General features: G+C 41.3%; 1 protein-coding gene across 3 annotated transcripts in view; it reads right to left on the bottom strand.

Moving 5' to 3' along the window:
• diaph2 (diaphanous-related formin 2) overlaps positions 1–13,507 on the bottom strand; it is a 395,371-nt gene that overhangs the window by 108,631 nt on the left and 273,233 nt on the right. For all 3 annotated transcript variants that reach the window (XM_030396391.1, XM_030396392.1, XM_030396393.1), the window contains one exon: positions 1,068–1,192. In XM_030396391.1, coding sequence (XP_030252251.1) covers positions 1,068–1,192 — 125 coding nt within the window. The remainder of the gene's footprint in view (positions 1–1,067; positions 1,193–13,507) is intronic.

The following is a 13,507-nucleotide window of genomic DNA, read 5'->3' on the forward strand; positions in this document are numbered from 1 at the left end:
TTCTCCATTTCCTCTCACTCAAGCCTCTAGTTCCCGAAGGAACCTGGGAATCGATACTGACATCGGGGGGCAGAGTAGCTTTCTTGCCTGCCTGCTCTGCCTCCGAGCCGCCGATGCCGCCGATGCCGCTGATGCCGCCACCTGGGAGGTCTCTGCTTCAGTTTTTTTAATTACACAAATTTAAGTGCCCTTCTTTGACTGGGAGCAGATTGTTAATGTGTTAGGAGGCTATTACTCTTATACCACCCAATGTGCAAAGTCAGCCTTAATAAATCTCAGACAAAAGGAAGCAAAAATCAGGTTAAATGCTGTCTTGCGTGTGAGCGGCTGGCATATGCAAACACCTACTCACTTGTTCAATTACTCTTGAGTAATCCTTTCTTTTCGAAATAATGCTGGAGACAAACAAAGACGACGCTGCCGACTGCTTTACTGTTTTTTTTTCCTTTCCTTCCATGAAAGGCACCCTAGCCTCAAGGTATTGAGTGATTTCCACCATTGATCAAACCTATACAGTGAGGACCTTTCCTCTCAGACAGGGCATTCAAGGAAGTGCAGAGACATGGCTAATTCAATTTGGGAGCAGAGATGCTTGGGTTTAAGTGAAACACTCTGTTATCGAAAGAGGAGAGGTGCCATGAGAGAAGATAGTGCATGGATGGTTGTGTGGAGAGGCCCGTGGCCGGTCAAGAGATGAAATCAGGGATATGCGATAAGTTGGTGTGAGGGGCTAGAGCCCCTATTAGAGTCCCCCAGGGGACCAGCAGCGGTGGCAGAGCGCAGTAAAAATAGCCACAGGCGCGATTTCACTCTCGGGACCCAGGGAGGAGTGAAGAGGGAGATCCGATCAACATCTCACAGCAAGGCAGCCAGATCCATTCCCGAGTTCCCTTGGGTGCCACCTATCACACCAAGTGACTTAAACTGCTTACCTCTGCCAGGCAGGACACAAACAGCACACACTTCTGTCGACAAAATAGTAGATACGATATCCTAATACGCTAGAGTACATACGCCTTTTGAGGAGCAAATTTATGTGCACGAATGCACGCGGCAAAAAAGGATATCGACATCTTTTCCACAAACTTATCTTGTTGGTCGTCCATTTTGGGGAAGTTCTCGATGTCGTTCTCAAGCCTCACGATGTGACGTTCCATGGTGGTCAAACTGCTCTTCAGGATCTCCGCAGACACTGTCGAAGAAAACGAAACAAGAAAGATACATTCATTTTCAGTTAAGACTCACGCCAGGCTCAGTGACATGAAACAACACAGCTGGCTGGGAACTTCGTGAAGGTTCTCAATAAGCTACGGCTGAGTTGGACTGTATGTTGTGACATACTGACTCCTGCATAATCCATTTGTGTGTGGCCTAGAAAGCAAGCGTGTGTAGCTGTGTGTGCACAGTTTGTGTGCGTGGCTCATTAATCAGTCTGTAATCACTGTTTGCAGAGTTGCTGTGGAATCCACAGTATTCAGATCAGGCCTTTCAAGTGGAGACTTCAAACAGAAAGCAGCGTCTTAGGGGATCAGACGGGACAGGAGCATGGATGGATGGTACCGTGTTTAGGTTGCTGTTCAGGGTTTAGTTTTATTGACGCACACACTGACACAATCTTGGACACACACATATACGTAGCTGGTCTCAAGGATGAAAGAAAAAAAAACAGAAAACAAAACATGAAATGAAAAGTTTCATGCAGAAAGTTGGTCTCTAAAACTTGCTCCACGACCTCTTTCACGATAACCCTTCTTATAATGAGTATTTGAATTGTAGCCATTGCTGTGGAGTAAAACTCTCAGAAGAATCACACGGAGACGAGGCTCGCAGGTAGTGGGTTCTGTTTATTTCTGGACTGACCAAGCATCTTTACACCTCTGTAAAGTCTGCACATCTGGTTGTGCAGTTGCACAGTGGTAGTCTGGAAAAACACCAGAAGGTCATGGTGCTCTTTGTTTTTGTCCTCTCAATGTTCCATATCTTCCCTGGATAATTATGCAACTTCCAGTAACTTTTCCAAATAAGTGTGTGTATGTTCGTGTATTTACGTGTTCATGTGTGTGTGTGCTCTCCTATTTGGTCAGAACCGTGAGTCAGGATGCAGTTTGCAGCATTTCTCTTATTTAGTCTCACAGGATTTGTCATTCCATTGCAATATTGAGTGCATTAAGCAATAGCCTTCTCTAGCTTTTAAAACAAGAACGCTCTGTCTGTCTTAGTGTCTGTCTGTATGTGCGCCTCACATATCTCTACCTGAGATCTTCAACATGGCCGCTGCGTGGTTGCAGGGTGTGCAATCGGAATCGGATACTTGCACAGAACACTGGTATGCGAGAGATACGCCAGGACAACAAACTGGAATCGGAATCTGTGGATGTTCCTGTGGATGTTCGTGTGTAGCTAGCTGCTACTTCGTTTACTATTTGCTCACATTATTAATCCATTGCCAATGCTAGCTAAGGCTAATACATGGTTACGTGCTTCAAGTTCCTATCTTGCTAGTATGTTAGGCTTATATTTGTCTATCTATGTTAGGCTTCTGTTCAGTAGTTTATTCTGGTGTTTATGATGAAGTTTTTACCGTGCGGTTTTTCATATTAGTTGCATGATCGCATTTTGCTTGGTTTATCTTCTTGCTAGCATGTCTGGTGCATTGCTAACGTTGTTCATCCGTCGGGATTGCAAGCAGCTAGCTAATGTTTTGGCTTTTTCCCAATGGCTAAAAAAGCAAAAGGCACCAGTAGTGGTACTTTCACATTAGTGGAATGGGGTTCAATTCCCTTCAGTGTCCTTGCTAAAAGCCAAAATATATGAAAACACAATAGTTATCAATCTACACATTTCACAACAAACCTAAATGTCCCTGACGTCCCACCTTCAAACACAGCCTCATTTGGCCATCCATGAAAAAGCTACTTAACTTCCCACTTTTCTATAGGAATACATACTTCCTACGGGCAATGTACTAGTTTTAACAATTTAAATAGCTTTTCAGAATCTTTCACACCTAAAGCCCTAGGCCTTTCAGGAACAAAACTGGGAATGTGAAAAAAATAAAAAAATAAAAATGTCATCGCCAAATCCTTATTAACTATTTTGTCAAACTTTATGTTCCAAGGTAACATTGTGCTGCATTGTGAGGGTGAGTAGTCATAGCAGAGTAAACAAAGTTTCTCCTGGCGAAAGACGATTGCTATCGAGGGAAAATAAGTAGGTCAATTTTCCCTCTTTAACACTACGACACACAAGGGAAACGCTTCTTGAAAGCTTGAAGTTTGCGGGCTGTTCCTATGGAAGGGTCACAGGCTGGGAGTGTTTATGTGCCAGCCTTGAGTTCCAATGCGTCGGCTCAGCGTAAACAGATAAGCACACGGGACGGCGATCGTACAACTTACAACTCCTTTTGCAAACATGAAGACAAAAAACCGTAAGTATGCATGCATCGTAACTGGCCTATATTAATTTTGCAGCTTGTCAGTTTGTTGTGCTTCAGAGAGACAGAGACTGATGTCAACATAAGACCCCCATAAAAGGACAGATCTCTTCTACATCTATATATTTTACCCCTGCAACCGTCACATCTGCAAGGTTAGTCCATTCACCAGACTGTATTCGAAGAGCCGATGGAGTGAGAAGAGGGTAATGGACAAGCTGTCAAGAGATGTAGCCTTAGTAAAACAAGGGTCAGCCTTGTCGCACTTTACATTAATTCCATAGCTAGGACTTGTTCTTTTTTTCTCATTTTCTGACAATAAGACTGGATGGCAAGACTGCGGATCGCATGCTCTCCCAGCACAACGAAACAACCTTCAACCTCGACACAGATCTGAAGTGCACTTCCAGTTGGAAAAGCACAAACAAACACAGAGACACATTCGCAGACGCACACAAACTATCAAGTCTAGAAGCAATACAATAAGACGGAGGCTGAGGTCAGTGTAATTATTAGACTTTGCAGCTAGCTGACTGGCTGGGACGGATCCAGTGACTGGGAGTTTTCACAATCCCTCCTTTCTCACAGAGCCCACTCCCGGGGGTGACAGTGAGAAAACCACACTATCACATAGCTTGTTTCTCCACTGATGGGGCCTCTGAGACACACACACACACACGATCTTGTCACTATGATCTCAGCCTTACTAATGGTGAAAAAGGAAAAAAAAAGAAAATGAACAGCGCGGTAGGTGGGGCAGACGGACGCAAGAGAGGAAAAACATTACATTGGCATGCATGTGTCGAGCCCCTGGAAGGTCTTCGTCATCCATTGTGGATTTCGATAGCTGCTTGTGGCACGGGTGAGAGTACTGAGTAATAATTTGGCTGTAAGACTGATCATAGTAACCATGGTAGCCAAGAAAGAGTGGCTCAAGCGAACTGCGATGGTGTTTCAGGGGAGCCATTTACAGGATCAGAGTGAAGCCATGGGACTACAATCCAGACCCGTTCTTTACATGGGAATTACTTATCGTTGAGACAAGCTGGCACACAAATATGTAGCAGCTGAAGTGCGCTAACGTTTTGATTATCACAGAAAGCAATCTTATCCTATAAATACATTTCAATGGTATGGATATGTTTGTGCTTTTTTAGAAAATACATAAGAGCAAATCCCTTCTTTGCTCTAATAATCTAGTGTCTGCTGAATCTAGCGCGGACTCTTCTGGGATATCATTAGTAAAATTACCTCAAAAAAAAAAAAAGAAAAGAAAAGAAAAGAGAGCTGCTTTTTTGCCGGGTACAAAACACGGCAGCAGTGGTATCTTCTCAGTACACATTTCAAGTGGATCAGAGGAGAAACAGAAGGGATGGAGGGGGTTGTATATTCCGCCGTTACAGACCGAAAGGATTTCTGAAACATGTAAAATTATTCTAATGACTGCTCTCAGCGAGGCCTTCCAGTGTCTTTCAATGACACAGAATAAAAAAAAAAGAAAATATATCTCTCTCTCCAGGTTTCTAAAGCCAGCACATGCACACAGTCTTTTCTCAGGTAACGTGTCGTTGTCGTCCTTGTGTGCTTTAGTCGGCTACGTTCTCGTCAAGCGAAATAATAAAAAAAAATGTGTCATGAAGTAAAAAAACAGCTTAAAAAAACCTCCGTGGTCAACATCCTTCGGTTATTGATATGAGCGCTGTAACACCGCAACCCCTCCTCACGCATTACTCACAGCTATGAACAGAAGACAGACAAAAAGTATTTCATTAAGCTTCGCCCCCGTTTCCTTCAAATAAACTGCCAAGGAAAAATACTGTGTGGCTCACGACACCAAATCAACTGCTATAATGTGAAGATGTCAACTTTATATGCAGTCATTTGTGGAAGGGGGGCAATTTTCATCTTGATTTATAGACAAATAATACCAATCTTTCATCCAGTGCTCTTGCGACGGCGCCAAAGGTTACAAAGGGAATTGAGATTTATTTTGAACGTTGCTGCCGACGTGGAATAAAAGATCAAGTTTTAAATAATGTAAACACTTGTGAAAACAAAGACAAATGCAACATAAAAGTAAAGGAGAAGGTCGTTCATAAGTGCATTCATCACCTAAGTCAATTTAGCGTATGTTTGAGTGTGTGTGGGAGGGGAGATGAGGAGGAGAGAAGGACAAACAGACACGCAGAGGATGTTCATAAACAAAGAAGGTCAAAAGATGCTTATAATATATGTATAAATATCTAGACGTGTTTCAGTTTTTCTTTATAGTTCAATAGTTTGAACATGTTGTAACTAAATGAAAATGTTGTTTTCCACATGAATGTTACTTTGAGCTGTTAAGGATGAGGGGAGGAGGGTGTGGAGAAGGTTGGTTGGGCTATTGAGATCCTGATTTATTCCTTGACATTGATGCCAAACCAAACTACTGCTGAGCTCACACAACGGGACTTTAACCGTGCTTATTCATTCACCACAAATCGTGTTTAGACCGAAAACAAGCACATGGCTTTCGATTAGGAGACCGCTGTCCACGTACAGTGTGAGACCAAAAGTCAACAGGAAGTTATTTCAACTTACGAACAGTGTTAAGTTGCATCACACGTTATGGAACTGAGATTACATAAGTAATGTAGTCTTTTTAAGGCTTGCCACAATGTTTTCCTAAACCTAACCAAGTAGTATTAGTGCCTAAACTTAATCGAACTGCGATTAAACGGCAAAGGTCCGGTGCGCCTGTTGTGTTATTACCTTAATGTTACCTTAATGACTGAATCGACCGACCCATTTTGGATGAAACAATCCTGTCCCGTGGTAAGTCTCACGTCTGGCATATGCTTTTTTGACAAAATGTAGTTTGGAGACGAGACAGACTCATCGGGCAGTGAGAGATCATGTAATGCCTTACACCCTGTTGCTGGTCGTCCACTGTTCCCGATTACAAGACAGGAAGTCACCTGTGTGTAATGTGAACAGCGCAGGAATCTGGTGACTTTAACATGAGAAAACATGAATGTCTGTTCTACTATTAGAGTCTTTGCAAAACACATCAAAAGCTGTTGAGATCTTTCAGTCTGGACTGAAGTGGCGGACCATCAAACTGACTGACTGATCGAAATTGCCACATAAGTAAGCGTGACTAGAAATTCCAACAACAAACAAATGGACATACCGTTTTTATCTAAATAAGTCTGTTTCTTCCTTCGATTAACTGTTTGTCTACAGATAAATTAGTCTGTTTTGTCTGAGGGGTGCGTGTCCACGACAACATCAGCACTTCAATCACTTCTAAAAACTCTTTTGAGCTTTGGAGATTAAAGATGTTAAAACCTTTAAGAGCCTTGAAGAAGTAATCTTACCATAGCTTGTTATCTTTCCCCCGCACCTCCTCTCGCGGCCTCTTTGCATATACAACATGTCGTGGGTAAAGACGTGGCGACCTTGAGGGGTCTCCACGCATGACCGGCCGCACATAATGTCTGCCAAGGGGCATATTCATCACATCAGGCTAAAACTGGTTATTGATTAGCAGGGATGATATCGAGACAGTGATGGATTGTACGACCATGTAAGAAGATTTTGTAAAAATTAGTTATTTCTAATACCCCCTTACCCTTTTTAAAATGACTCTTAAAAAAATGACAATTTTTCACCCCCCACCCAAAGACACGTGCTTTGTCTTTTTTTCATTAAGCTGTTGGTGGCACCTGAAAGTGAATAGGAAATGAAGTGGGAGGCAGACTGGAGTACAGCAGAGGAACGAGACAAAAGGATAAACACAACTCTGTGTGTTCCCCTTTCAGCAGGAATCAAAGCGGCTCCGGTTGCAGGAGTGAAAGTAATATTGTTGCTGTGACAAAGCAGTCACATTGTTCTTCCTGATTACCTTGCATCACGAGATGTTCAAAACAGCAGGCAGGAGAAGGTGGCAAATGAGGAAATTTAATGGACAGCACAAACACAGGAGACGAAGTAAACCTTGTGGCGTTGTATTAATTGTAAACATTATGGTGCATTTTATCAGTTTTTTCTTGTTTTGTTTTTTTTCTTTCGTGCAGGGCTTTATTAGGGAAAAATAAATATATATATATTCAAGTCACTTATCTATGTGTAAATAATTAAATGCACTACTAATGTTTGCCTATAAATAATTACACACATATGGAAGAATTACATTGTTGCATCATACCAGTGAACAGACAATGTCATTAATTTTACTCAGTGGACAGGAATCCACGCAAACAATCACAAATGTAATTTCCCATCAATGTTGCGCTAATTGTGTGCACATAAAAAGGGTAAATCCTTGTTACTTTTGCTCTATTTCCTCTTTTAATTTGCATTTTCCTGAAGCCCTCCGCGTAAAAGGACTGTTATCATAATGAAGGATTTGGGGCTCTGATTAGAGCTGATGCCCTCCCCTCCCCTCCCCAGGAGCAAAACCATAGGGTTAAAATATGTAATGGTTAATCTGCAAAATGCCTACTGGAGCTATGATCACAGACTACAGCCTATTTCAATAAATCAAGAAGCAATTAATATTGTGGGGGGGGGGGATTATTATATTTAATGTAATGATAGGAAACTTAAGTGAGAGCCGGTGAAGTCCCATATGTTACATTATTTTATACCACAACAGAATACATTACTAACAGCACATCAGCGCTGCTATTGTATTAATTGCTGTACCATTCATTATTACAGCTACAGCTCACTGCGCTATATCTATAATGCAGTGTAATGCAGTATTTACTGTGCCTCCTTCCCAGCCAACGCAAGTATCTCTAAAATCCTATCTTTAAAAAATAAAAAAAAGTCCATCATATTATAGTGGGTTATCCAATATTCTAAAACTGCACAATCTAATGGAAAGGAGTGAAGCACATGGGCATTGACCCAAGAAGAATAAAACATGCCACGAGAACTAATAATAACACGATTTTGAAATTACAACATTTGAGGGAAAGTACGGGCTGGAGCCAAAAGGGGCGAAAAGTGAAGCCAGACAGCGAAGAAACCCGCACTTTACTGTAACTCACACTCTGGAAGGAAGCCCTTGTTTACAATGGGGGTCATGTCTGTGAGACTTTATTGCTTTCGGCAGCCATCAGAGCTCCAGCCCGGTGCCAGATCTCTGGAGGAATTACAAATGGAGTCAATTACAATATATTTTGATGCATGGGAAAGTTTAGACATTGACCTGAGGTGATGACAATCCCCCAGGAAGTGCTGAGGAAATCAGTCAGGGCGATGTGCCGGCGCTATGTGTGAGTCTGTGCCCTCTGCAATAAAACGAATAAGGAACTCACAGGGGCACAATGGTTTACCTCCCCTCTCCTGACAGTCGACCATCTAAATGCTCGTCTTGCACTTACTTGAAGATGGTCATTTCTCCTTGCCAAGACATATTTTTCTGTGATGTTGTTATGACACGTTTGTGGTGTCACACAAACAAAGGAGAGGTAAGAGTTAGGTGTCGCTCGCCGGTTGTGGAGACTATTTTTTTTCGTAAAAAAAAAAAAAAAAAAAGAGACAAGGCACTCTGCACATGAAAGATACCGATGGGATCCAGTATGAGTGACCACAGCCCGAGGTGCCAAGTGCGTGTTGTCTATTTTGATGCATGTTCACGCAATATTATTGTCAGCGCTTGCCGGCTCGTTGAAATGAGTGAGCTGTCGAGTGAAGTAGACAGAGCTGGAGGATCTGTTTGAATAAAAAAGCTAAAAAAAACCCACAGCTCTTTCCCCATCCAGGTAAATTAAGAGATGTGTACTATCTGATATCTTTATGAAAGCCACGTTTGCTAGTGCACCGACTAATTAATTACCGTTTGCTAATGACTGCTAAGTGACTGAACGACTCATACAACTGCATCCAATTAATAATCAATTAATGACCGCTGTCGTGCAGTCGTCAACTTTGACGGAATAACTAAATACAAATGTAATGATATGGGTAAGCAACAGACTTGTGGTGTTAAATACTCTGAAGCGGTGCATTCAGAGGAACGAGGAGATTCTGGGGGAGTGAGAGAACACGGTGTGTGTGTGTGTGTGTGTGTGTGTGTGCAATAGACAGGAGAGATGCTCAGCGATGGGGGTGTGGCGCTCATAATAGCCTGCAGAGGTTGACTCATGCCTCTAACCTCATTCACAACTTCAAAGTTGCACCTTATCGCATAGCCGAGGCTATTTCACCTGACACCTCCAAGGGACACACTTCACTTGACATTTCTAGATCGGAGAGACCCAAAACCTTACATGACTTATTGACTCGCCGGGGTTCTGAAAAATGCCGAGAAATGGGAAAAAAAAAATATATAGTTAAAGGAGTCAAAAAAGAATGTGGATGTGAAAAAATATTAGTCTGTATGTGCTCAAGAGCAATACTGGAAAAAAAAAATGAAATCCTGACTTTTGAATATTTCCGATTAAGTATAACAGCATCAATTAATATGCAGTCGCTGAAAGCAGCCATTATAAAGGTGTAAGCAGGCCCAAGGACACACACACACACACACACACACACACACACACACACACACATGCAGATACCTGAGCACGGAGCAGTTCTGCCTCACAACATGACCAATTCAATCTGACACACTTTGGAATCCCATCTGAGATATGTATATAAGTGTAATCGCTCTGAAATTAAAGGCTTAGATCTAAACATCTTTGTCATGCTGTCACCTTCATCTGTGTTTCAATCCCTTTCTAAATCCTATAATACTGAGAACAATAATAGTATAATAGTCCAATAACCAAGTACTAAGCGGTGAATGTCGACCCGTCCCTTCTTGTGAATGACCGAGCTTTTGAAGGACGCCCCTTTTGTACCCAGTCATGATACTATCATCTGTTAGCAGTGAACCTGTTTACCTGTGGACTGTTCCAAACAGGTATTTCAGAAGCATGTCCACAACTCTCCCAGTCTTTTCTTGCCCCTTTCCCAAATAGTGTGAAACGAGCTGTGGTTAAGTTGATTAAGTAAAACATTAAATTGTTCTATTGTTTTACACAACATCCCGACTTTTGTGGAATCAGGGTTGTAGCACATATCTTGAAGTTCAACGGCAATCGAAAGGTCATTTTTAAAAACAAATTAAAAAAAAAAGATATGTTGAATTCATATAAATAAGAATGAGGTAAGCAGCTAAAACACGGTAGTGTATTGTGCCATGTAGATCTTTGCAGGAGCAACAGAAGATGTGTCGAGTCCACATGATCACAATTCATGATTCATAATAATGCCTCACTCCTTGTTTTTAGGACACACTTGAGAGTGACACATGTTGCATTATTGCCCCTAATTCAACAGTATCTAAATGTGACGTTTTCAAAGTTTATTGAGACATATGACACTAGGTAAACCTTGTTAAAATGCTTTCTCGGACTGCATTAACAGATTTGTTTTGCCACTTGAGACATCAGAATGAGCTGTAATCACAGCATCTGACAGATTATTACCTTTTACAGTTGCTGAGGTAAACTCAGCGGCGAGCAATTATCAATTTGTGCCTCTAGCAGACACAGACCAACATCAGCGTTCATGCGAAGTGGTGTTTGCGGCCACCTGATGATTGCAAGTCAAATGTGCTCCTTTTAGCTCGGTTTTGGCATTTCAGTTTGTTAGATGCTCTGCTAAGTTTACCAGCTTGAGGCTAATTTTGTCTGTTTGATGTTGCCACAACTGCCAGCTGGAAAACAAGGTTGATGAGAGGAGGACTCCAGCCTTTTTGACGCCTTCTTTTTTTCCACCATGAAAACTTGTCCCCTCCTCTTCAATCCATCAAACCCGATGTGAAGTTGACCACAGTGTTTGTACAAAGGAAACCAGAAACTAGAGCCACTGCTCGAGCATGTGTTTTTGATTCTCTTTACCTTAGAGTCACTTAAAATTCAAAATCCCAGAAACCACCGTATTTGTTTCATCGATTAATATTCACTTATCCGCAGGCTTATCAAATATCCCTGTTCGCCTTGTTAGTGGAGAAGATTTGTGTACATGAAAAGTGCCGAACATGATTCATCGAGCACATATCTCCATGAACGGAACATGAATTATTAAGAGAGGAATTATAAAGTTGAACAACAAGCATCGTGTAAAAGAATAATACTAAATAATGATACAATCATTTATGATGTCTACGAAATAAGACAGAAGATTCAGCACACTAAAATCTTTAAGGTTACAGATACATTTCTTCTTGTAGCACAGCCCTGATTACTGCTATCTTAACCTTTAGTAATATAATGTTTCAAAAGCAACATCGTTTGACATGGATTTCAATTCAGAGGGAAGAATAAAAGCCCAGAACTGATGGTGAGTTCTCATCGAACACATCAAGGTCAACTGTCTGGGAGTGTGATAACGTTCATTCCCCGACTGTACGTCTCACCTTTTTCTTCCTTCCCTCCAAAAACCATCCTGCTAGTTTTTCCTGTCTCGCCCTCATCCTGTATCTTAGTAACTCTTTGTTCTCTTCTTTCCTCAGACTCTCTCTGTTTCCCCTCCCGTCATTTGGGTTTCTGTTACGCTCCCATTTGTAGCTCAAGAGCTCCCTCTGTGAGAGGTACTGTTGCCAGACAGGAGGGAAACTCTTTTTTATGGCAATATGTGCACAAATCCTACTGAAGTTAATTTTAAACATCTTTTTTTTTTCCCCCCTCAGTGAGACAGATGAGTTTGACTCCGTCTATGCACTGCCTGAATACGAATGCTTTCCCAGAACTTGACAGAAAGAAATTGAAATACACCTCAGCTACAGTAAATGAAAAATGGGGTGTTTTTTGGGGAGATATCTTTCTTGTGATGATGGAAATAAGCTGTGAGAATGCTTCCATAAATTATGAATGCAATATGGTGGTCTGATGTAAAGAAATAAACCGACTGAAAACTGCCTCATTATTTAAGTGATACAATCCATTAATGCCAAATTACAATGTGCATATTTAAATACGATATTAAAAAAACTACACGATTATCATTTGTCACAATGCTGCCAGCATGCAATGTGTCAAATATAATTTCTAGCCGTGCTCTTGGCAAGGTAAACTGATGCATATATTAGAATTAGTTCTACCTTAAAGCGGAGAGGTAAATGCCATTGAACTCCCATAGACGTATTTATAAATGAATAATGAGGAGCTATTTTATTTAGCAAAAATATGGGTCTGTTCAAATTATCCCCTGGACTGCTGAGCATATTTTCAGAAATTAGATTTTTAATGCTTAACCGTCTGCACATGTGTGGTGGTGCATGACTCATTAGAGGAGTGTGAGGGCGGGTGATGACTCAAGGACTGTGTTTGCCTCGCTCTCTTACTTTTGTTGATGAAGCAATGTAGAGATATTTGCTCCCCCAGTCACATATGACTCTCACAAAAGAGCCTCCATGCACAGTACAAACGCATTCCCTGCTTTTCGTCCGGAAAACGGCATGAATACATCTGGGTAAAGACCTCCTTTTATCTAAAAAAAAAAAAAAAAGATTTCCCAGGATTCTGGGGTTATCTGGGGTTAACCATATGTTTGGTTTTGTCACTGGAGGTCTGTATCAGCAATTTTGCTCTGGTGTTGATTTTGAACTGCGGCTGATTTTATTCTGAAGCAAAAGGAAATAGTTCAACATTTGGGGAAATGTGTTTATAGATTTAGATGGGAAGACTGATACCTCACATGCTGTATGTCGTTCCAATACAATACTGGAGCCAGAAGACCATTAGCCCGGCTTAGCATAACAATCTAGAAACAGGGAAACTGGCAGCCTGGCTCCGTCCGAAGTTAAATAAAGAACATGTCATTACAAATAAAAGAAGAAGACAACTAGCAGCTCTGAAATCATACTTTTTTATCAATGAAAAGAACAAAACAAGCAAATGAAAAACACATAAGACACTACTCTTTTTCTGCCTTTGGACAACTAGTCTGTTTTTTCACCATTTCCAGTCTTTAAACTAACCATCTCCTGGTTCCCGCTCCACATCGAACAGACTGATATGTGGGTGATATTGATAATGATCTTTTTATCTAGCTCTTTACAAAAAAGTGAATAAAAAAATGTTGAAA

Source organism: Sparus aurata, chromosome 18, assembly GCF_900880675.1.
Source record: "Sparus aurata chromosome 18, fSpaAur1.1, whole genome shotgun sequence".
Lineage (NCBI taxonomy): Eukaryota > Metazoa > Chordata > Actinopteri > Spariformes > Sparidae > Sparus > Sparus aurata.